This window comes from Polypterus senegalus, chromosome 3 (genome assembly GCF_016835505.1).
Source record: "Polypterus senegalus isolate Bchr_013 chromosome 3, ASM1683550v1, whole genome shotgun sequence".
Classification (NCBI taxonomy): domain Eukaryota; kingdom Metazoa; phylum Chordata; class Cladistia; order Polypteriformes; family Polypteridae; genus Polypterus; species Polypterus senegalus.
The window spans coordinates 103,289,522-103,314,882 of NC_053156.1; the positions used below are offsets into that span (position 1 = coordinate 103,289,522).

The window sequence follows — 25,361 nt, forward strand, 5'->3', positions numbered from 1 at the left end:
CTATAAGATACAGTAGACAGATAGGAACATTGCCTGTTATAACAACCTACACAAAATAAATGTATAAGTAAATAAATCACAAGTCCATAACCTTATTAATATGAATATTACAAAGACTGACAAATACACAGAATAGCCAAAACCCGTGATGTACAGAAACTTTTAATAAATGTTTCTTGGAGCACCAAGAAAAAAAACATTTCATGGTTCTGTACTTACATTTTCACTTTATGTGCCCCTAAGGGTTGTGAATGCACTTGTGTTGTGTTAAACTACTTGACTTGTCGCTTGTTTAAAACGATACAGCAGCTTGAGATGGGAGCACTGATCTGTTACAATGAGCCCCCAAGTCACACAGCTCTGAAGTCCTACAAGTTCTGAACTCATCTCCTCCAAAAGGTGTCAGAACTCCATTCACCTTTATCAGGACAAGCATATGGCACAGGCAGTCGAGTACTCTGCTACTGAAGCTTTCATCTTGTTCTTCACAATTAGTCTTGCGGAATCGGTAGTCTGCCTTTCTCGGGGTCCTTAAATCAGATGTGAGCGATGACAACTGAATCCTCCTAAACTCTGGCTACACGTCACAGGGAGGTCTCCCTCTGGCATGCCGGGTCTAAGATGGTGTTGTTGGTACTTGATTTTTATGGGGCCATGGTTTATGCCCTGGAGAGTGTGTTGTTGAACTGTCTTGTCTTTGTCTGACTAGGACTCACCTTCTGCACCACTCTAGAGGGACCAGGATGTCTTTCTTTGGTTCACATGTGCTAATGCGGCCTTCATCTCTCAGAGAAACCTCTGACATCTTCATTGTGGCAGTGTGGTGGTGCAGTGATTAGCAATGCCGTCACCTATACCAGGGGTCGACAAGTCTGGTCCTGGAGGACCACCGTGGCTACAGGTTTTCATTCTAACCCTGTTTATTGAGTGCCGTGTTTGTGCTAATTAACATCTTGTGAATTCATTTTAATTGAATTGCTTTTTAAGATTTGTTCCCCTAAATTTCTTCATCGTTTCTCTGAATTGCTTCATTTCTTTTCTTAAATGGCACCCAATCAGAAATGAAATGTGAAGTGAGGGAGCCAACAGAAGGCCAACTAAGTCAGGGCCTCAAACTCCAAACAATTTCACTCCAAGCAGCTGTTTATTGAGGTGACAATGTTTGTCGTTAATTAAACCAGTTCTTTAGTTCCGTGGTTTGTTGCTGCTCTTGTCGTGCATTAGCAGACATTTTTGCAATTGTCAATTTTCTATTTAGAACATTAGAACATTAGAACACTCTAGACGAGAACAGGCCATTCAGCCCAACAAAGCTCGCCAGTCCTATCCACTTGTTTCCTCCAAGAAAACATCAAGTCGAGTTTTGAAAGTCCCTAACGTCTTACTGTCTACCACACTACTTGGTAGCTTATTCCAAGTGTCTATTGTTCTTTGTGTAAAGAAAAACTTCCTAATGTTTGTGCGAAATTTACCCTTAACAAGTTTCCAACTGTGTCCCTGTGTTCTTGATGAACTCATTTTAAAATACAAGTCTCGATCCACTGTACTAATTCCCTTCATAATTTTAAACACATCAATCATGTCACCTCTTAATCTTCTTTTGCTTAAATTGTAAAGGCTCAGCTCTTTTAATCTTTCCTCATAATTCAACCCTGTAGACCTGGAATCAGCCTAGTCACTATTCTCTGGACCTTTTCTAGTGCTGCTATGTCCTTTTTGTAGCCTGTAACACCTGTTAAAATGTTTTGGGGACCTGAGCAGATTGACATTCCTGAGACCTTCATCGTTCTTTATTTTCGGATATTGCACGATGGACACCAGTTGTTTTGGTTCATTTTGTGTATCATTATGTTTGGCTGCTAATTAAGGAAAAAGAAACAATTAAGGGGTCTGAGCGTTCAAGAGCAAACCATTTTAAATTAGTTCAAAAGAAGTTAATTAGCAGAAAAAAAACAGGTCACTCATTCAGGAAAAGGTTAGAATGAAAACCTGCAGCCACGGTGGTCCTCCAGGACCGGAGTTGGCGACCCCTGACCTATACAGAGAATAAGCTTCAAAACCCAACCTGGTATCTGCTGGTGTTTTCTCTTCTTCTTACCATGCATTTTTACTTCATGGTTGAATTTCTGCATCCAAAAAATGGAGAAGTGAGTGTGGGTAGGTGGGAAGTACTGGCATGCCCTAATGGTCCCTGGCACGTTTTCTATACTGCTGAACCCCTCATGTATTTTTATACTTCCTTAAGCTGCCGGCTACCCCTCTTAGAGCTCAAGTTAGAATAACATCTCTGTCCTGGGTACTTCTTTCCAGCTTTCTCCAGGTATAGCACACCAGCCTTTTAATGTCCACCTCCAGGAATTACGTGGTCATTCTCTTTTCCACTTGCTCCGATGTGAGGGCTTGCCTGGTGATGTCCATTTCAGCTGCAGTTGAGCCAGCAGATCTCCAATGTCCTCCTTAGACAGATTAATGCATTAATGATACTCTTTTTTTTTTTTTACAGGCCCAATACTAAAAAGTATAAAGAAGAAATGAGAAGCGAAAAAAGGACGGGTTTCTGGGACAATGTGGTCATAAAGCAAATTTCACCAGCTAAGAAACCAGATGAAATGGAAGGGTGGGAGCCCCCGCACATCTCTGAAGACCTCAATGTCAAGGACTGTTGCAGCAACTTAGATGACTCTGCTACTTGGCCTGGCTGGGAAGATGAAACCAAAGTGTCTTCTAAATATACAAATTTAGCAGATTCCGCAAATTCCGGTGGTAGGTGGAGCATAAAATCAGCAGGAAAGCTGGTCAGCATCCGGAGACGCAGCAGAGGAAATCTGACTGATGAGTGGGAAGAGCTCGAGTAGGATCAGTCCGCGTAGATTGGGCGTTCGAGTTCCAAACAAAGTGCCAGTCCTGTGGGTGGATGAACTGTTTTGACACTGTGGTCTTTAGAAAATGTCCATACTGAGAGAGACGTTTTAACTACTTCCAGTCCATTCTTACTGTTGCTTTTCAAGCAGACATTAATTCGTGTCATGTTGTTTGTGACATCTTACTGCCACGGTCCCCTCAAGTGTGTGACACACATTAAAGTCAGCCACTCTTGACTTTCAGAATAGAAATGTTTTTAGCGTGCAGTCTGACTTGACACGAGTGTATGCGCGGCATACTGGCACCATCCAGGGATGTTTTCCTCCTTGTGCCCCCATGACCCTGAATTGGATTTAAGCAGGTCAGACAAGTGTACGAGGGGGTGATGATCCATAACTCCTTGCATTGGTTTGAATTAAAAATAATTTTTTTTTTTAAGAAATTGCCATTTTCTTAAAGACTAAAACTACAGCATAATATATTTTCTGAAATTACTCCAGTGCAGCATCAATAGGGTATATTATGTTTTTACTCCCATGTTCAATTTTATACTGCTTTATTGTAGTTTACAAGATGAAGACTAAACACAACTTTAAGTTTTGCACCAATTTGTTTTTTTTGTTTTCAAGCGGATATGAAGAGGTTTAGCAGTTTAGCCTAGGTTGATCTTTTTTTTTCTTTTTTAAATACGTAGTCTTTTAATTCACTTTATCCTGTATTTTCTGGCTCAGTATTTTTATTTAAGCACATTGAAATGTTTCATGTATTTGTTTTAGACAAAGTCAAATAAAAATGATACACTTCAGTCTGTATTTGTCATTTTGTTTAAAATTTGTGTAAATATCCTTACAAAAATCCTGCAATATGGCAGCCACTGCAGTCTGTGGGGAGCTGGACGTGAACCACTCACGGTGTGGGCACATGGGTGCAAGATGAGGCGCTGGCAGAGACAAGACGAAAGCCTAGAGGATACAAAGGGTGCCATTTTTTTATTGTGGGAGAGTGTCCCAGTGACCAGGCAATGAGCAGCAGGTAGGAGCTGTTTGAAGGTCAGAAACTTCTAGAAACCTCAAGCAGCAAGTCAGCCCAGCAGATCCACTGTTTTGTTAAGAGTTTAGCCCCCGCCTCTCGTACTTGGAGGGGTCTGACCATGTTACACACTACTACTATCATCTGTTAGAATAACAACTCCCCTGGCCAGCTGGCTCCTGCATTGCACTTGATGCTGCCAGAGCTGGATTTATGACTTGGGAATACTACTTGTCTCATTTTAGACATTTTCAATGATAGTCACAACATTTAAAGAGCTCATCACTAAATGCAATGGCCAGGCAGTTACTGTTGAATACACAAAGCACACCAGCAGATTCAAGTCATTCATACAAGATCACGTCCATGACCTACAACATACAAGCCCTTTAAATGTACAGGATAGGGGGAGCCGGCCAGTCCTCCTCGGCTCTGACTCCTCACTAATCCTGATGTTTACATGATAAGCCCGTGTAGTGGGAAGAGCTGCTTAAAATACTAATTATTTTACTCCCATCATTCGCTTTGCCAATTCCAAACCATCAGCTACATCTCCAAACCTAACCAATAAAAAAAGAAAAAATTCTATTCTACCATTTCTCCGGGTTTTTCTCTGAAGCTTTGCTTGTGGTTTGATTCACCAGCCAACAGCACTTCATTTCAAACCATTTCTGGCTTATCGAATTGCATATTTCAGATTCTAGCTGAAGTTAAAAGTTTAGGAAAGAGTTTCCTTCTGACAGGTCTTCCATGCAGATCATTTCTGTGCAAGTAACACGAGAATGGGATCCCCAACTCCGGTCATGGAGGGCCGCAGAGGCTGCAGGTTTTTAATCCTCACCCTTTTCTTAATTAGTGGCCCGTTTTGCTGCTAATGAACTTCTTTTGAATTCATGTTAATTGACTTGCTCTTGAACGCTCAGAAATCCTTAACTGTTTCTTTTTCCGTAATTAGCAGATACAAAATTTGCCAAATACTGTATTGACCAGTAAACAGTGTCCTTCATACAATACCTGAAAATAAAGGTGACGGTCTCAGGAATGATGGTCTGCTCAAATCCAAAAACATTTTAACAGTGCTCTTAGAAAAGAGAAAATCAACCATTTCTGAAATGGCTGCTATTGCATAAGGAGAGCAGCAACAAGCCATGGAATTAAAGAACGGGTTTAATTAACAAAAAGAATCGGCAACTAATTAAACAACTGGCTGGAGTGAAATTTGGTTGGAGTCTGAGGCCCTGACATAGGTGGTCTTCTGTTGGCTCACTCACTTCACATTTCATTTCTGCTTAAGGAAAGAAATTAATCAATTCAGAGGAACAATGAAGAAATTCAGGGGAACAAATCTAAAAAAAAAAAACAAGTAAATTAACTGCTTAATTAATTAAGTCCTTCAACATCTGCAATAAGATGCTGCAGATGTTCTACCAGACGGTTGTGGCGAGTGCCCTCTTCTACTCTTCTATGCGGTGGTGTGCTGGGGAGGCAGCATAAAGATGAAGGACATCTCACGCCTGGACAAACTTGTTAAGAAGGCAGGCTCTACTGTAGGAATGAAGCTGGACAGTTTAACATCTGTGGCAGAGCAATGGGCGCTGAGCAAACTCCTGTCAATCATGAAGAATCCACTGCATCCACTGAACAGTGTCATCTCCAGACAGAGGAGCAGCTTCAGTGACAGACTTTTGTCACTGTCCTGCTCCACTGACAGACTGAGGAGATCGTTTCTCCCCCACACTATGCGACTCTTCAGTTCCACCCGGGGGAGTAAATGCTAATATTACTCAAAGTTATTGTCTGTTTTTACATGCATTTTTATTACTCTTTAATTTAGTTTTTTTGTTTGTTTTGTTTTTTGTATCAGTATGATGCTGCTGGATTATATGAATTTCCTCTTGGGATTAATAAAGTATCTATCTAAATTATAATTAATTCAAAAAAGTTAATTAGCAGCGAAAACAGTGCACTAATTTAGAAAGGGGGTTACAATGAAATTCTGCAGCTACAGTGGTCCTCCAGGACCAGAGTTGGGGACCCCTGAACTAGGCCACTGCACACCACGAAATAGATACACATGAATCCATCTGATGCAATATGACATATTATTAACTGGTTTTGAAAAGTGTAATTCTTTTAAAAATGAAATACTTTGATATTGCAGTCTTCTCCAAAATTATCACATATCCCACTTTCAGGCTTTAAGGACTGTTATGTGGAAAAATGGGAAACATTTTATACACAACGGTCAGCACTGCTGCAGTGGTTTTGCACCCCAATCGAGGCCCTGGCACTGTTCCCACAATTTGAATTGTGCCTTCATGGGCCCCCATCTTGAGAACAGGCATATTAATTAGATGGACTGGTATGAGCGTGCTGTGCCGTGCCGTGCCATGGGCTGGTGCCCACAGCTGCAGAGATAAGCTTGTCTAATGCTAATTTATCAGGTGCAGGAAAGCAAGGGATGAATTAAAGGGCAGATGGATGGATGATATCCACTGATTTCTCTCATTCAGGTCAGATTTGTGTCAGAATAAACTTTATGCCATGTGACCCTGAAAGCATCTTTAGTTAGGAGGGGAAAAAAGTTGCTAAAGCAAACATGACATTTACAAAGAAGATATGATAAGATTTTCACATAATTAAAGGCTCATTTTTAAAAAAAAACTTGTTAAACTGATTATTTTTTTCATCATCTTTAACAGATGATTATTTTCAGCAATTTATTTTCTCTCTCACTTGTTGAACGTTTAGTGAATCTATTAAAGACAAGACAGAATTTGCAAAGAGGTACCTTTAATATTGTTTATAAAGAATAGAGTTAAATTTCCAAGGTGCTACAAGTCTCAAGCTCTCCTCACATACACAATATGTAATAATATTAAGGAAAAAGGAATGGACAAAAACATAAAAACCAACGTAAATAATGACTGGATATACAAACAAAAAGGGGAAAAATAAAATCGCCTTTCACAGAGGCATACACACCACAGTACGATATTGTGACCACCATTTGGGGTCAGTTACACACGGTTAGGCAAAACTGTGGAGGCAGCATCAACATTTGACTAATAATGAAAACATACAGTACAGCCAACATGACCACTATGTGCACACTTGTGCATAACAATGTAATATCTCAACAGATTATATTTCAAAATAAATGTCTTTGTCTTACAAAAGATCTGAGCACATTTGTCGACTTTCTCTCGTAGTTTTCAAACCCATGCCAAACGTCCCCACTTTCCCAGTTTAAATCATGTTTTACTTTGGTCATCAGAGCAGAACGAGGCCACGTCTGGGGTAGGGGCAACGTGGTCGCCTGCAAATCCCACTGCGGTGTTTCAATGTCCTTGTAATTTCAAAGCTTACCATAGTAGTAATGGTTTTAATGCTTTATGGTTTGCTTTTTATCGTTGCATTTTAAGTGGCTGGAATGCTCTTTAAAATAAGTTACACAATCAACATACATTACACCGAGGAAAATGAACAATGCTTTCTTTAGGGGTTTTTCTGCTCAATCATAAGATAATAAAATAATAATATTACAATTTCATCTCAACACATCTGATAAATGTACAAGTTTAGCATCTGAATGATTTACATTATCACAACAAAATGCACAGTTGGGAAAAAAAAAATGAAAATTAAACCTCTTAAATATATGACTATACTTCAGTCTAAGTGCACTCATATACAAGATTTTGCTCGGCCCAAGCTTTGCTAGAAGTCTACATTGGTCAAGTCATCCACTTCCACTTTCCACACAGTAACCACTGATGCCCCCCTTCAGTTCTGTACCACAATTTTTGAACTAATCTTCCTCTGCCTGTTCTACGACTTACTCTTACCATCACACTGCATGATTTTCATCTACAGTTTTTTGGAAAAGTCAGACTTATTGCACAGGTTACAAAACAGGCAACCAAGATAAAAAAAAAAAACAAAACAAAAAGTCAGACTCAATCATCAGCCAAACCAATGTATAGGCACAGAAAGGAACGCCAGCTCGGCCTAAAATTTAAAAAGGTCAATGAACTGCTGAGGAGAAACGGACATAAAACAGTTGCCTGGATCATTTGCAGTGCAAGGATGTCCTGAATCCTAGAAAACAAATATAAAATGTATCAACCATCTGTTAAGGGACATAAAAAAGATGTTTTTAATTACACAAAAAAAAATTCAAGTTGCTGAGAATGCACTGAAGCAGAGCAAGATAAATTACACTTTCAAAATGAAAGAGTCAGCTAACAGTGCATACATACAGTGTCCATTCTGGAGACAACTGCGCACTGCTTTAATAAACATGCATTCATCCTCGAGTTAAAAATATTGATCTCAACAAAGAAAATGTTAGGCATCCAGAAAATGTGCATCATATTAGTAGTTCTTGCAAACACAGTGCTATTAATTAATAATTTCTGAACACACATATTTCATATTTGGCTGCCCCTTTGATTCACCTGCTTTTGCTGCCTAGACACAAATGTCAATACAGTGTCAGCCTTTTAAAGACACTTCAGCAGGGCTAAAGAACAAAAAGACTACTTAGAATGCTTAGAAAAGTTGAAAACAGGAAAATTGCCAGGAAAATGTATGAAGTACCTTGAATAATAAAGCAAGCTGGTGGTCCTTTTGAGGTGTCAGGAAAGAAGGATCAGAAGAAAGGGGAAGCATGGAGGGAAAACATGAGAGGTTAAGATTAGCAGGGGAGGGAAGATTCGGTTACTACTGCAGATAAGCAGAACATGCAAAAGGAGGTGCCAGTGTGACTACATGACGTGAGCAGCCGAGGCTGGCCAACAAAAGAGAACTCACTGACTTTCTTCTAACATCACACACGGCCCCAATGCAGGGTGACACTTCTCTTTTAGACAATGAAGTACACATGGATCAGATTATCTGTAACTGCGCCATTTGATAATCTCGGTGTAAGCACATGTAGCAGGGTAGACCTGCTCTACCTTCTGTGGCATTGCCCAGTCAACAGAGAAATATATCCCTCTAGCTCGGCCCTTAATCCAAGTACTGGAGTTGTCTTTCTAACCAGCTATACATTGCCAGGCCCACTTAATCCAATTTTAGGGATGTAGGCTACAGCCTATCATGGCAGGAGTGCTCAGCACAGACTACAATCATGCATAGACACTGGACCAGTACTGAGAGCCCAATTAATCCACCTTGGGTGTCCTTGGAATGTGGCAGGAATGTTAGAAAAGCCCCACACAGAGACAGGGTGAACATGTGCAACCTCTACGCAGACAGCGTGGAGCGTCTTCTGGAGCCGAGAGGCAGAAGCAATTACCACTGCCCTACAAAGTCGTCCTTTGTTTTGAAACAAATATCACTCAAACAGGAAATGAAATACGACATTCAGTCTGACACCTACATCAGCTCTGTCTGTAGTCTGAGAATGGCAAGACCCACCGCCCTATGAGCACATGTTAAGACTTTGCAAAGCTGCTTGCTGCAGTCATAGTTTGTAAACAAAACTTAAATCAAGCTTTACTTCTTTTTTTTTGGCTTATTTGACTAAAAAGTAATGTGTAACAGGCAAGGTAGCCATCAGTGGCACAGCTAATTTGATTTTCATGTACATGTGGTCATTCATCACTGATTAAACTGAACCTAAGTAGTAAATAGTTAGTAGTATTGTCCCGTGTGCAGAGTACAGTATAATTCTTACTTGCATGCTCAATCAACATGCAGTACGTTTTCAATCTCTGGCATCACATTAAACATGAAATAAAATGTTCAAATAAATAACTTCCTTTTACTAAACAGAAACCACGAATTGGCTTACTTGATGCACTCTTTACTCCTCTTGCTATGCTCCCATTTACCAGAATTTTTATTTCCATTATCGCCTTACAAAAAGTAAATTTTCACCTTATTATTTTACAGCAATTTCATAATCTCTGCACCACAGATGATGCAATGGTTAGCAGTGCTGGCTCATAGCATCAGAGTCCTGGGCTTAAACCACAGCCCAGGGAATGGTCCATGTGGAGTTTGCATGTTCGTGTTGCGTCTATGTGGGGTTTCCAGCCAGAAACCAAAAGACGTCCAGGTTAGGTGAACCGAGAACTATACACTTGCCACAAATGAGTGAGTCCGAGTGCCCTGCAATGGACTGGGCCCTGTTCAGGTCTGGTTCTTGCCTTCTGACCAAGCTCCCTAAATTGGATAATAAGGTTAGAAAATGGATGAATGAATGAGTAAGATTTACTGGGACATAAAATTAAATAAAAATTAACGGATTCTTATTTACTACAATCTGCGAAGAACAAAAAAAAAAGTGCAGTTTCCACAAGTAAAATTAAAACAGTTCTGACTAAGGTATAGAAAGAGAACAGACCACCAAATGTTAATTATCAGCAAGAATTGGTTTCTTGTTAAAGTGGCATTAATTAAAATGTCTAGATACTGCAGCCCCTCAGAACCAGCATGGAAGACCTCTGCTGTAACGTGTCCAAAATTTGCTCTGCTGTCTCTTCTTAGCAATTACATTACTTGAAGTAGCATCATTTACGAGACACCCAAAGCAGCTCAATGACCTCCGATTTGCAGGAATATCTACTTCAGTGATATCCTAAACTAACAAACACTTCAACCTCATCAAGAATAAGCCCAGAGCCACTACCCAGTTTCTTCCTCATTACCTGTAGTACCGTGATAGCCGTTATTAGATGTAGTGAGAAGTCAAGCAAAACAACTCCTTGCATATTGTAATCTTTTAAGTTAGCAAATAAAAGGTGTCATTTTGCTTGATTCCTCATTACCTATAATGTATGAACATAGGGAAGTACGATGAAGCACCTTTCATTTCAAACTCATCTAGCCGCCCCCACTATTAACAATGGTACATGCAAAACTGCTAATACGGCACCAATTCTTTAAGCACTTCAAGTTTCCTCCGCTATCAGATATAAAAGAGGGCTGTTCAGTACTTAAATTCTTTAAGAAGTCTAAAATATATTTGTTTTGAGGAAATAACAAGGATCTCAAATCTAAAGATTTCAAGCACATGAAATAAGTGTGTTACTCAGAGATCTCAGCTTATGAAAGTGTCCCATTGATTTATGTATTATCTGTGGTCAGTTTTTCAAAACACTTTTTGGATACTGTTTGGGTCAGACCTCACCTTCTCCTCCTGATACACTAGTTTCCTTACACAAACAACTACTCAATAGCACTCAGCACATGCCATTTAAATTAGAAGACCTATCTAAAATAAAAAAAAATAATAAATTAAAAGACAAAACGATACCCATCATCCATAACAAACTGTTCAGTCTTAGGTATACTATCACAATAAGCATGAATAACTCTTTGGCTCAAAAAGCCACATCTTACACACATCCAATTTGAATCTATCCCCAACCATCTGAACCCATATCCCAAATCTCGCTTAAGGCATAGGGAAAGACCATTGGCAGGTGGCAATTGTAATATTCATGAACGGAATTCTCCTCTAGATATTCCTTACAAAATCTAAAACGTGAAAGGCCAGTTCAGATCCAGATTATTCACTACATTCAGCTTGTCACCAACCAACAAGCAATTAACAGAACCGACTTTCTACCAGACTGACTAGACTATAAGACAGGTTGTTTAACATTAAATTGGAAATACTCTGGTGATGCTGTCTCACTAAGTTTGTAAATGTAGCCACTCAATTTCTGACAGAGTAGCTTTTCATTTTTTGTACAGTTTAACTCGATACCTCACATCCACACACTGCTGCTAGTTTTACTTAAGAGTCTTTTATTCCTTTCCTTATCTATGCCGTGTGTGTGTATATACTCAGCAAAAAAAGAAACAACCCTTTTCCAGGACTGTGTATTTCAACAATAATGTTTTAAAAATCCAAATAACTTTACAGATCTTCATTGTAAAGGGTTTAAACAATGTTTTCCATGCATGTTCAATTAACCATAATCAATTAATTAACATGCACCTGTGGAATGGTCGTTAAGACCTTAACAGCTTACAGAAAGTAGGCATTTAAGGTCACAGTTCTAAAAACGCAGGACACTAAAGAGACTTGTCTACCGACTGTGAAAAACACCCAAAGAAAGATGCCCAGGGTCCCTGCTCATCTGCGTGAACGTGCATTAGGCATGCTGCAGGGAGGCATGAGGACTGCTAATGTGGCTAGGGCAATAAATTGTCATGTCCGCACTGCGAGACGCCTAAGACAGCGCTACAGGGAGACAGGAAGGACAGCTGATCATCCTCGCAGTGGAAGAGCCCGGATCTCAATCCCATTGAGCACGTCTGGGACCTGTTGGATCGCAGGGTGAGGGCTAGGGCCATTCCCCCCAGAAATGTCCAGGAACTTGCAGGTGCCTTGGTGGAAGAGTGGGGTAACATCTCACAGCAAGAACTGACAAATCTGGTCCAGTCCATGAGGAGGAGATGCACTGCAGTACTTCAAGCAGCTGGTGGCCACACCAGATACTGACTGGTACTTTTGATTTTGAGCCTCCCTTCATTCAGGGACACATTGTGAAACATTTTTAGTTTATGTCTTATGGTGTTGACTCTTTTAGTGTTCATACAAATATTTACATTATATATATATATATATATATATATATATATATATATATATATATATATATATATATATATATATATATATATATATATATATATATATATATATATACACATATATATACACACATACAGTGGTGTGAAAAACTATTTGCCCCCTTCCTGATTTCTTATTCTTTTGCATGTTTGTCACACAAAATGTTTCTGATCATCAAACACATTTAACCATTAGTCAAATATAACACAAGTAAACACAAAATGTAGTTTTTAAATGATGGTTTTTATTATTTAGGGAGAAAAAAAATCCAAACCTACATGGCCCTGTGTGAAAAAGTAATTGCCTTACTTAAACTTAAATTTAAACTTTCCAAACTTGAAACATTTTTTAAAATACTAGACATTTGAATGTTGCTCCTGTCTGATATGTTAATTCTTTCTTTTTTTTCACCATTGGTGTGTTTATGGTGTTTATGTATCACACATTGTAAATGTGCAGCATACCCAAGTACCACTACCATCCAGATGTAATGATTTGGGGTTTAACTCCTTTGACTCTTGGTAAAATCTTAAACTGTGTGTTTATATGAACACCATGTACTTCGAGTCTGAATGGTCCAGTTATGAACCTAAAGTTCAGAGAGGCAAAAAAGAATTTTGAGGGAGACACTTGGGGGAAAATCGGAGCAACAGCTGCCCTTTTGAGCACGGGATTTTAACACTAGTTAAAACAGGTCTACACAAGGTATTCAACAGTTAGTACCTTTTACTTACTGTTATATATTTCTTTCTGTAACTCTCTGTTTAAATAGCTTCCATTTTTAATAGTTTTTAGCATAGATTAACTTCATGTGAAAGTGGATGCCATTTGCTATGATACGTGACCATATGAATAGGGCATGACCAAGAGACAGTAGACACATACTGTTCATTGAAACCCATGCGTTGGATAGTGTGCAGTTAGTCTGCACAAAAATGATGAAAGTATTATTCCAAATGGGTGACAGTTGCTATGAAAAGTAAACATTTTATTTGTTCCAACTGCATCACTGATCATTTAGCTTACAACAGCTGCTGTGGTATGCAACAGTAGTGGCAAGCAGCTTCATACATTTTTTTTCCTCCATTTCAGAAGATGCAAAAAAAAAAACTAAAAAATAATGGTAATCAATGCTGTGCCCTTATAGTGGCAAACACAATTAACATTTATTGTTTTGCTGAATATCACCAGGTTACTTTGCTTGTCACTTTAAATGATGCTGGAGTTCAGTCAAAATGACTATAAACATATATATAATAATATACAGATACAAGGGTAGATGGTAATGTAGCAATTTGCATTCACTGCCTTGGCCAATGAGAATTAAATGCATGTCAAATTTCAAACTTTGACTGGAAAATGATTTTCCTTCTATAAATCCTGCTACAGTATGAACTACAATGCCATCTGAACTGCCTCCATCACTCGCAGAACCCTCTCTGTGCTATTACAGTTACTAGTTATATCTGCAGTACCTAAATGTATCCACTAGATGGAGTCTGCAGACATTCTGTATCCAACATACAACTACAAATGCCTCCTACTTGTACCACAACCCTACATTAGTATGGCTTTTGAATGTATTTTTTTTTTATCTGTTTCATGAATATTATGAATTTGTCAAGAAAGTCTGTCACATGCATATATGTACAAGAGCTATCTGTGACTATGCATGATTGGGTTTTTGACTATTCTTCCCTTAAATCGCTGTTATTTCAAGATGCACTCCAAACTTGTGCAAATATTTTTAATGTGCCTATTCCAATTTATTCATGGTCAAAGAAGGCTGGGCATATTCCAACAGAATCAGGTGCAAGTGATCCCCCACAGCTAAAACTTTTAGTGTTCCATTCCAATGAGGCCTTAATAGTGTTGGGGGACAATGCCATGCTTAAATATTAACTTTTTGCCACAAAGTTTTTTTTAGCAAAAGTTTCAGCAAGAGAGAGAGAGAGGGGTTAGGAGCATGCACTGATACAGTGCATTGCCGCACCCATCACACAACAAACCAACTCAGGATCCAGATTAGGACCCGAGTGCAGCCATGCAACAGGTGATACCTCGGCACCACACTAGTTCAAATGGAGTGGAACAGTGCAAGGTTTTTTATGTTGGCTGGAGTTCCAATTCTGCCACCAACCCCCAAGTTTTTCTCTGCAGGTTGGAGGGCCTACATGCTGGGATAGATGCAGATTAACGTCATACCCAGGACGGAGCAATTGCAGGATAAGGGCTTTGCTCAAGGGCAGAGACCCTTTTGGCATTTTACGGGATTCAAACCGGCAACCTTCCGAGCCACCACTCCACCCATTCAGCAAGAGGCATTTAATTAAATTTGTATTTCTTAACCATCATTAGTCCAGACCAGTTTTGACCAGACCACCTACACATTTGCTGAATTGCACCACTTGGATCAGGTCAAAAATGTCTTAATGCTTGTAATACTTGTAAATTCGTCTCCTGGAATATTAATGTGAACAAAAAATTTGAAATTCAGATTCACTCTTTCTGACACCATTTCCTGGCTCCTGCTTTATGGTCTTCTGTGTATACAATCTCTACTGCTTGTTGTCTTTTTGCAAGAGTGGTTTATTATTTAGAAACACATTTCACAGGACCATTTCTTTAAAGATTTCTTTACAAAGTCAAAGTGTGTGCTTTGGTGTCAGATGGCACTACATGACCACAGCATCTCACTTGATTTCCTTCTATCAACAACTCCTTTTCTGAGGTCTTTAGAAATCTCCTTTGTTCATGACATGATACACTTCCACAAACATGTGTTGTGAACAGCAGACTTTGATAGAGCCCTGTTCTTTAAATAACACACGGTGCCCACTCACACCTGATTGTCATCCCATTGATTGAAAACACCTGACTCTAATTTCACCTTCAAACTAACTGCTAATCCTAGAGGTTCACATACTTTTTCCACTCACAAAAATGTAATATTCGATCATTTTCCTTAATAAATTACCAAGTATAATATTTTTGTCTCATTTGTTTAACTGGTTTCTCTTTACCTACTTTTAGGACTTGAGTGAAAATCTGATGCTGTTTTAGGTCATATTTATGCAGAAATATAGAAAATAGAAAAAGGGTTCACACACTTTCAAGCACTGTATAGGTTGGATGGGAAGCGTCGGTGCACAGCCATTTTAAGATCTCTCCAGAGATGTTCAATCAGATTCAAGACTGGGCTCTGGCTGGGCCATTCAAGGACATTCACAAAGTTGTCCTGAAGCCACTCCTTTGATATCTCGGCTGTGTGCTTAGGGTCGTTGTCCTGCTGAAAGATGAACCGTCGGCCCAGTCTGAGGTCAAGAGTGCTCTGGAGCAGGTTTTCATCCAGGATGTCTCTGTGCATTGCTGCAGTCACCTTTCCCTTTATCCTGACTAGTCTCCCAGTTCCTGCCGCTGAAAAACATCCCCAACAGCATGATGCTGCCACCACCATGCTTCACTGTAGGGATGGTATTGGCCTGGTGATGAGCAGTGCCTGGTTTCCTCCAAACGCGACGCCTGGCATCCACACCAAAGAGTTCTATCTTTGTCTCATCAGACCAGAAAATTTTCTTTTCTCATGGTCTGAGAGTCCTTCAGGTGCCTTTTGGCAAACTCCAGGTGGGCTGCCATGTTCCTTTTACTAAGGAGTGGCTTCTGTCTGGCCATTCTACCATAGAGGCCTGATTGGTGGATTGCTGCAGAGATGATTGTCCTTCTGGAAGGTTCTCCTCTCTCCACAGGAGGACCTCTGGAGCTCTGACAGGGTGACCATCGTGTTTTTGGTCCCCTCCCTGACTAAGACCCTTCTCCCCCGATCGCTCAGTTTAGATGGCCAGCCAGGTCCAGGGAGAGTCCTGGTGGTTTAGAACTTCTTCCACTTACGGATGATGGAGGCCACTATGCTCATTGGGACCTTCAAAGCAGTAAAAATTTTTCTGTAACCTTCCCCAGATTTGTGCCTTGAGACAATCCTGTCTCGGAGGTCAACAGACAATTCCTTTGACTTCATGCTTGGTTTGTCCTCTGACATGACCTGTCAACCGTGGGACCTTATATAGACAGGTGTGTGCCTTTCCAAATCATGTCCAATCAACCGAATTTCCCACAGGTGAACTCCAACTAAGCTGCAGAAACATCTCAAGTATGATCAGGGGAAACAGGATGCATCTGAGCTCAATTTTGAGCTTCATGGCAAAGGCTGTGAATACTTATGTACATGTGCTTTCTCAATTTTTTTTATTTTTAATAAATTTGCAAAAACCTCAAGTAAACTTTTTTCACGTTGTCATTTTGGGGTGTTGTGTGTAGAATTCTGAAGAAAAAAATGAATTTAATCCGTTTTAGAATAAGGCTGTAACATAACAAAATGTGGAAAAAGTGATGCGCTGTGAATACTTTCCGGAAGCACTGTGTATATATATATATATATATATATATAATATATATATATATATATATATATAAATATATATATATATATATATATAAATATATATATATATATATATATAAATATATATATATATAAATATATATATATATATATATATATAAATATATATATATATATATATATAAATATATATATAAATATATATATAAATATATAAATATATATAAATATATATATATATATATATATACAAAATTTTAAACAATGAACAACATTTTAAGAATGTTATTTTTTTCCTTCAAAGCAATAGAAATATACAGATGAGAAGACTGCTTTCTACAGTTATACAAATCAAACATGAAACATTAGTCTCCTGCACAGTTCTTTTTTCAGCCACAAAAGTTTTACATCAGAAAAAAGTGCCATCTGTGTGCTTTTGTAGCTGATAAATTAAACAAAATTTGTATTAATTAAATAATTGTAAGGGTGCAAGGTGGCACAGTAGTTAGCAGTGCTTTCGCATGGATCCAGTACCCTAGGTTAAATTCTTGCACTTCCTTTCTGTCCACAGGGATTCTGCACATTCTCTCTGGGTCTAAGTGGGTTTTCTCTTGGTATTCTTGCTTTTGTTTTTCTCACAAGCAAAACTGGTTCTGTTTGCATACCGAGTATAGGTGTGCATGATAATGGGTCCTGCAATGGATGGACTACATGCATGTCCTGTGCTGTGCTGCCAAGATAAACTCCAGCTGCCATGGCTTTCAACTGGATTTAGCGGGTTTGAAAATGATCTATTGTATAAATGAATGATCTAACTATCACAAATGAATGATTTCTGTACATGTAAAGTTAAACAGAGATTCAGTAATACCTTCAGGGTGGTTCAAAAGTGAAATGCAGAGAAAAGAGCAAGAAAACTAGGAAAACATTTCATATCAGTTTAAAATCTGCTCAAAAATATAATTCAAAACCTGTATAAGAATAATAAACAATATTACAAAGTAAGTGTTCGTTAAATGCTAACTGCTTAGAATAATCTCCTATCTGGGTAGATTCTTAAGCAACAGTGTTATAACCCTGGTTCAACTCTCTCTCCCTACTGCATTCTAAATAACACTCTTATATTTAATAATGATGTTTACATTTTTTGCTACTTTACTGATGCATCTATTGTTAACAGTATTATTTACATAGAAATATAATGAATAATAAATGGTCAATTTCTTTTTATGATATGTACAGGCATTCAAAAAAGGGGAAAAAATACATTACCTTCCAAAACAGAATGCTACAATGTCTGCAGAACTGCAATGTATCACCATACTGCTCCTTCTTTGGAAAGTATTTCTGAAGTGTGAAGTACATTAATTTCCAGTCCACATGGCCCTTTTCTGATAAAACCAGATGCCTACAGAGCTAAAGCAACAAAATATTTAAAAAAATACATTGTCATAGCACACTTTAATCTAGAACAAATTCCTTTAAAAGCTAGGAAGATTGAAAATAATGTTTTTTATACTCAATTATAATTCATTTTTAAAATTATATTAATTGGCTCAGAGGTGTTCCAAACTTCTGACAAACCTCTATGACTACATTCTCTCCTGATGGAGGTTCAGGTATTATTTGGCATAGAGATACAGCTCAAAAATGTGCATAAAAATCAAAAGTCACAGAGAAAAATAAATTAAAAGCAAATAATTGTAAATCTTACCTGCTTTTCAGCAAAATGATAATGGCAAAGCTTTTTCCATAGTTGTCTGTCTTCACTGAGCATGTGCAAAGTTGATGTCACTTGACCCAGGTTAACAATATCCCAACCGTCAGAAAATTTGTACAAAATATTGTTTTGCATATGGAGTGGAAGATCACTGAGTGTTACTCCATTATTCACCTGCTGTAAACAAAACATCAGTATCCATTTTTTTTTAACATGACACATTAAGTACATTTATTATATTTCTAATGGTACACTTCTTGCATGCACAGGACAGATTAAGACATTTGTAATGTTACATTTTTTGTCATTTCCATACTAATGTAAGAAAATATGTCAATTTTGAAAGGTTCTGTTTCAAGTGACTAATGGGTTTTTAATGAGTATTATTTAAAAGAGATAAGTATTCTGTAACACACATGTCCAAGACCAAGGTGGGACTAACATTTATGCATACATGTTACTCCATTTAACAAAATGCACTCTTCTTCTAACGCAGATAACCATCAAATGCTTGACAGTTTTACCCCGTACCCAGTACAAGTGTCCAAAAAATGTGACAATTCTCAGCCATGGTACCTTGGTGCCACATACACGAAACCACCTTTTTGTGTTTGAGTATGGTGATCATCATGGGTTACCCATTAACTTATAAAGAACTCATATAGCAATTCACCACAATGTATAAGTCATGTTTTTCCAGATCACAAAGTCATCAACTGGACAAACTGGCAAACAATGAAAAGATTAATCTGCAAATTCTTGAAACTCAAAGTCTACCTCCCAGGACTACTATTGTTAGGACTACTTTAAGGGACTGTAGTCATTCTGTACCAGGGGATGCTGCAGTTGCCAAAGTGGTAGGGTTCTGAGAAGCATCAACTGTGATAAAATATGATGAGTAGTGTGGAATGTACTGGGGTACATTATCTAATATACTTTTAGTCCTTTATTCACTATATACTATTTCTTGAATTAGGAATTTGTCATTTTTTACATACCCCAACTTACTCTCCAGAGAGCTCTGTGGTGTAAGCGCAAGGAAACTATTTTTACAGCGCCCTTGGAGCAATTGCAGGCTAAGGACCTTGCTCAAGGCCCCAACATAGTGGCACTCCTTCTATCACTGCCAGGATATGAACTGGCAACCTTCAAGTTACCAGCGCACATCATTTCAAATTTTCATCAAACAGAGTAGTACTAGGGTGTTGTACTGTGTTAGCCATTATGAATGCAGAGAAAAGCCAAGCAAAATGACACCTTTTATTGGCTAACTAAAAAGATTACAAGATTGTCATCTTGCCTGAAGAAGGGGCCTGAGTTGCCTCGAAGGCTTGCATATTGTAATCTTTTTAGTTAGCCAATAAAAGGTGTCATTTTGCTTGGCTTTTCTCTACATAAAAGGGAGTAATGGAGTAACAGTGGAGTAGCAGATTGGAGAGGGGTGGATAATGTTTATTTTTAAAGGCAAACATATAAGGGTTGCCCCTGTAAACAGCAGGACTGCACTTCACAATCTCTCCAGAAATGTCAAGGACAACATGAATCTTTATCCAAGGACATTTCATTCTGGAATTTTCACAGTCCTTTTTTTGACACAGGACTTTGCAAAGAGGATGGCTTGAAGGCATTCCCATTTGTGGTTTTCTAGAAGACATGCGGACAAGGTCTGGCTATTATGCAGCCTGGTAAAATAAAGCTAATAAATTCAGTGATTACAGATGAAGCTCCTCTATCTTTTGAAAAAACTATTATTTTCTTTCAAGTGTGACACATTAGGTAGCAGAAAGCTGAGTCTCAAACCACTCAATCTTCTGCTCTCCTAATCAAGTGCATGCTTGTGTGGCGTGATAATAAAACTGCAAAGTACTCTCTCTTAGAAACCTAGAAAGACATAAGGCATGTACTGGACAGAAATGTGGAGTGCACATTTCAAAGGGCTAATGACTTTTGCATCATGAAGTAGCAACATATTCTGAAAAGAACAGCAACAGCTATTACAATTCTACAAACTCAATTTTTGTTTTTTTAAATAATCCGTGTGGAATAGAAGTAACTGAGGCTACCTCAATGATCCAAGATAGGACTGGGTGATAATACAATAACATGTGGAATATTAACTATTCAATAATCATGTGATGTGTGGTTTTTTGATCTTTTTTTAGTCTACGAGGCTGCAGAATACAGATTGTTTTAACCCACTTCACTTTATACTGTAAAGCTTTGATTCTGCCCACATACTGACATAGCATATGCCCCTGGCTAAACGAAACAGTAAAAAAAGAGGTTGTGTCATCTTGCATGATGCGACAGCCAACTGATGGGCAAATATGAAGGAAAAAAACATATCAGCCTAAGTTAGAGTAGACAATAAAAAGATCTGTCAGTTTAAGAAACAGAAAATAACCAAGCACTTCCCAAATTAAGTTAATGGCACTACAGAACATTGCTAAATTACTAAAGATAGCATCTATACTGAAAGCATTGGTGGAAAAGGGAACTGGCAAAATGTTGTCTGTGTCATAAAAGGAGCAGATTACTTTATGTCACCTTAATCAAGAATTGCAGCAAGTACAACAGAATGGTTTTAATCTGTTTGACAATTATTTTTTTTTAATTATGTGCATGCTGGGCACATTCAGAATAGACAGACTGTAAAATTTACTTGAGCAGTCAAAAGGAGGCATACCTGAAGAGATAAAACCTGCTGAAAGGCTCTCGGTACAATTTGTTGGCTGCCTTGGACCATAATGGAGAACACATTTAAAGCTTTGCTGATAAATTATATAGTGTCAGAAAAATAATAAATTGTTATAATGCACATAACAATGCAGCCATGAGGTTGTTGTATGCTTGCATAGTGAAGCTTAACAAAATCCTTTCCATTGACATTCATTTCTCTGTTGGCTAGCTTACCTCAAACAGCTAGAAAAGTAAGCTGGTATACAAATGGTTTACATTACATACACTTCCCCTGGTGTTTCACTATTTAACTACTAGTATTTGGGGTCCGTTATACTATCAGTAGAAGCTTAACTTACCACAAAAAAAATTCCCTGAAAAAGAAATGTGCCAAATTTCAATTGAGACAAGAGACCATTTCTTATCATTTGCGAATGCACCTTGAAAGACATGAAATTACTTGTAGTTGAAATCCATAAGAAGGTGGGTCACTACTACAGTACAAATAAGGAGACAGTTTGCACTGGATAACAGAAAGTCTCATCAACACCTGCAGGAAATGTTATGTTAAATACTGCTAAAGATAAATATGTTAAGTATAATAATACCATATCACTTTTCTATTTCTTTTGTTTGTTCATATGTATATTCATTTTTATTTACTTCTATAAAAAAAACACACGTTTTGATGGACCCTTCTGTGGATCTGTGCATTCTATTTTATTGTATTGTATTTTTATAAAAATTTCACACTTCAATTGTTGAGTAACTAACTGCACCATTAACACCATTATTTACTGTATGTTGTAACAATTATCACTATTGTCCAAAAACATTTTATTTCTCATGTTAACGGTTTGAAGTTCTACTCAACTGTGGAATTTCCGCAAATCACCATTTTCTAGAGTAACTCTTTCTAGGCAAGAGGTGCCCGTGCACCCCTGCCACCTACTCCCCTTTGGCAATATTGCAAACCCTTGCACACAGCAGCACAAAGCCAGACACAGCTGACAGACTAGGAATTCTAACTAAAAACCTTTAAATAAACGAATAATCATGTTGTTTGTTATATGAGGCTATTAAGCTTAACCTCTTTTACTCCTTACACTCAAATTATTCTATTTTTTCCCATTTTAGTTGACTTAAATAAAAAAAAGTTACCTTGAAGTCGAATAAATGACTTGCACCAGGATTTTACAGCACTTTGCCAGATGGACTTTAAAGTCTAGATTTGAAGATTTATGCTTACTTATTTTGTTTATACTCCCTAATATTCAGTTCTCATAAGTTATTTGGTGCTGTGTATCATATGATAACACTAAGACTTTTAATTTCTTCTGGGTTCAGAATACTATTCAGACTTAACATTGCACTCACCCTTTCAGTCACAATGTATAAATACACGTTAAGCCATAACACAAACATAACTTCTTTTTTTAACTTTACACTTTTTTAAAATAGGAAAATAAAGTAAATAAATACCTTGGGTATCTGTAGGTTGTTTAGCTGTTGTTGCCAATTCAGTATTGTTTCCAAACGACAAATCCAAATATTGATGTTGCCCACTAACACAGATTTGCCCACTTCTCTGATGAGAATACACAGAGTAGAACCCAGGTCTTGTAAGAGGTCTTTAATTAGTCTTGGGTTTTGCTGATCATCTAGAACTAAAGCAGCCAAAAATGAAATGCTTACAAGTTTTAAAAATTGTTAAATATTGAGTCAGATATGATTAGTTAAACTTTATTAACCCTAAGGAGAAATGTAGATACAAACAGCAGCAGAAACACAAAAAAAACATTAATCAAGATGGCATTGTGGTAGTGCTACTGTCTTGTAGTAAGGTGATCATGAGTTTGTTTCCTGGGTCCCCCCTGCGTGGTAGCACTTTGAGTAGTGAAAAAAGTGCTACATAAATGTAATGAATTGATTTATTAATTATAATTATTAATAATAACTATATATTGTGCAGAAATTGCTAAATTAACTCAAAGAGAATATGAATCTAGTCTGGGACATCAGGACGAAGGATTGATTTGCCTGATAGCAGTGGGCAGAAAAGATCCCCAGTGGTGCTTCTTAGCACACCGTGGTGTAATAAACCTGTGTCTAAAAGTGCTTCAAAAGAGCATCTTTTGGCAGGCAGCTACTGACTGGAAGAAGGTTTCCAGTAGCTTGATGCATATATCAAGAGACTGGAGTCTCCTCAGGAAGTACACATAACATTATTAATTAATTATTATATTAACATTATACAAAGTTATTGTCTGTTTTACCTGCATTTTTATCACCCTTTAATATTGTTTTTTATTATTTTTCATCAGTATGCTGCTGCTGCTGGAGTATGTGAATTTCCCCTTGGGATTAAAAAAGTATCTATCATATAGTGCCACTGTATTGTCAGACCAGCCAACTTTGCAGTATACATGAACCCCCTAGTATCTGTAGCTCTGCACCACTTCTACATCCTCTCCCTCAAGGTGATTGGCCTCAGAAGTTCTTTGGCATGGTGGAAGTATACCACCAACTCTTTTGTCTTGCTGATGTTAAGTTGTAGGTGGTTCTCCCTGTACCACAAGACAAAGTCTGAATCTCCATTATTAATGCAGCCAATGATGGAGGAGTCTTCTGAGAATTTCTGTAGGTTACAAGCACTGGTATTATACAGGAAGTCCATTGTGTAGATGGTAAACAGGAAAGGAGACAAGACAGTTCCCTGTGGTGCTCCAGTATCACACACCACCATTTCTGACACACCGTCCCTGAGCTGCAAACTGCTGTCTGTTCGTCAGGTAGTCCATGATGAAGGAGATTGGTATGGCGAAGCGGTTTCAGGACTAGCCTCTCATAGGTCTTCATGATGTAAAACGTAACAGCACCTGATTTGAAGCCATTAGGATCACAGGAGTGCTCTTCCTTTGGGACTGTGACAGCGCAGGATACTTTTCACAGCTGTAAAACCTCCTGCGAACTCAAAGAAAAGAGCGCTCTCCTCACGTGACCATCAGAAACGAACAGTCAAGAACATGGAAGGGGGCTGCAGACCACAGGTGTAGGTAAAGTCATGCAGAGTAGAGGTAACATTTGAGATTCCAGAGCCTCCACAGATTACACACAGACACTAGCAGTGTTAGAGGAGAGCTAGACTGACAAGAATGAGTCAATCCTGTTGAAGTATACTATACTGATCAGTTCATTAGATCTTTTCTTGTTCCCTTTCTCTACAGGTTTTATTTACACAGTAATAGCCCTCATCCCGTTCTACACTTCCTTCACATTGATCTGCTGTAACTTGTGCTCAAGTTTGTCTCTGTAGTGTGCATTACCCACACAGAGCTAATTCAGTTTTGACTGCACCTGCTTGAATTCCTTCTTATCTCCAGTCCTAAAGACTCTCTTATTATTCAGTAGGACTTTTAGGTATTTTGTGGTCCATGGTTTGTTGGTGAGAAAATAGTGCACTGCCTTAGTGGGATACAGTTTCTGTACACAAAACTTGATGTAGTCTGTGATACAGTGGCCGAGTCCCTCAATGTCCTCATTGTGGAAGTAAAATGCCACCACATTTTGTTGTTATTACTATAACCATATGAAAACATTTTCTGTTTTAGTTACAGTGGCTTGCAAAAGTATTCGGGCCCCCTTGAACTTTTACACATTTTGTCACATTACAGCCACAAACATGAATCAATTTCATTGGAATTCCACGTGAAAGACCAATGCAAAGTGGTGTACACGTGAGAAGTGGAACGAAAATCATACATGATTCCAAACTTTTTTTACAAATAAATAACTGCAAAGTGCGTGTGTGTAATTATTCAGCCCCCTTTGGTCTGAGTGCAGTCAGTTGCCCATAGACATTGCCTGATGAGTGCTAATGACTAAATAGAGTGCACCTGTGTGTAATCTAATGTCAGTACAAATACAGCTGCTCTGTGACGGCCTCAGAGGTTGTCTAAGAGAATATTGGGAGCAACAACACCATGAAGTCCAAAGAACACACCAGACAGGTCAGGGATAAAGTTATTGAGAAATTTAAAGCAGGCTTACGCTACAAAAAGATTTCCAAAGCCTTG

At 38.3% G+C, this 25,361-nt stretch overlaps 2 protein-coding genes across 7 annotated transcripts in view; one reads left to right on the top strand and one right to left on the bottom strand.

Annotated features, from left to right (window-relative positions):
- Positions 1-3,667, top strand: part of si:ch211-225h24.2 — a 186,658-nt gene extending 182,991 nt beyond the window's left edge. For both annotated transcript variants that reach the window (XM_039747704.1, XM_039747705.1), the window contains one exon: positions 2,504-3,667. In XM_039747704.1, coding sequence (XP_039603638.1) covers positions 2,504-2,855 — 352 coding nt within the window. In that variant the 3' untranslated portion in view covers positions 2,856-3,667. The remainder of the gene's footprint in view (positions 1-2,503) is intronic.
- Positions 3,668-6,667: 3,000 nt separating this feature from the next.
- Positions 6,668-25,361, bottom strand: part of fbxo25 (F-box protein 25) — a 55,662-nt gene continuing 36,968 nt past the window's right edge. For 2 of the 5 annotated variants that reach the window (XM_039747706.1, XM_039747707.1), the window contains exons 7-11: positions 22,768-22,952; positions 18,601-18,783; positions 18,159-18,302; positions 8,494-8,520; positions 6,668-7,992 (exon numbers count right to left, since the gene is read on the bottom strand). In XM_039747706.1, coding sequence (XP_039603640.1) covers positions 7,903-7,992; positions 8,494-8,520; positions 18,159-18,302; positions 18,601-18,783; positions 22,768-22,952 — 629 coding nt within the window. In that variant the 3' untranslated portion in view covers positions 6,668-7,902. Of the gene's footprint in view, positions 7,993-8,430; positions 10,066-18,158; positions 18,303-18,600; positions 18,784-22,767; positions 22,953-25,361 lie in introns of those variants that run through there. The other 3 variants (XR_005632954.1, XM_039747708.1, XM_039747709.1) reach the window with 3 other exon arrangements.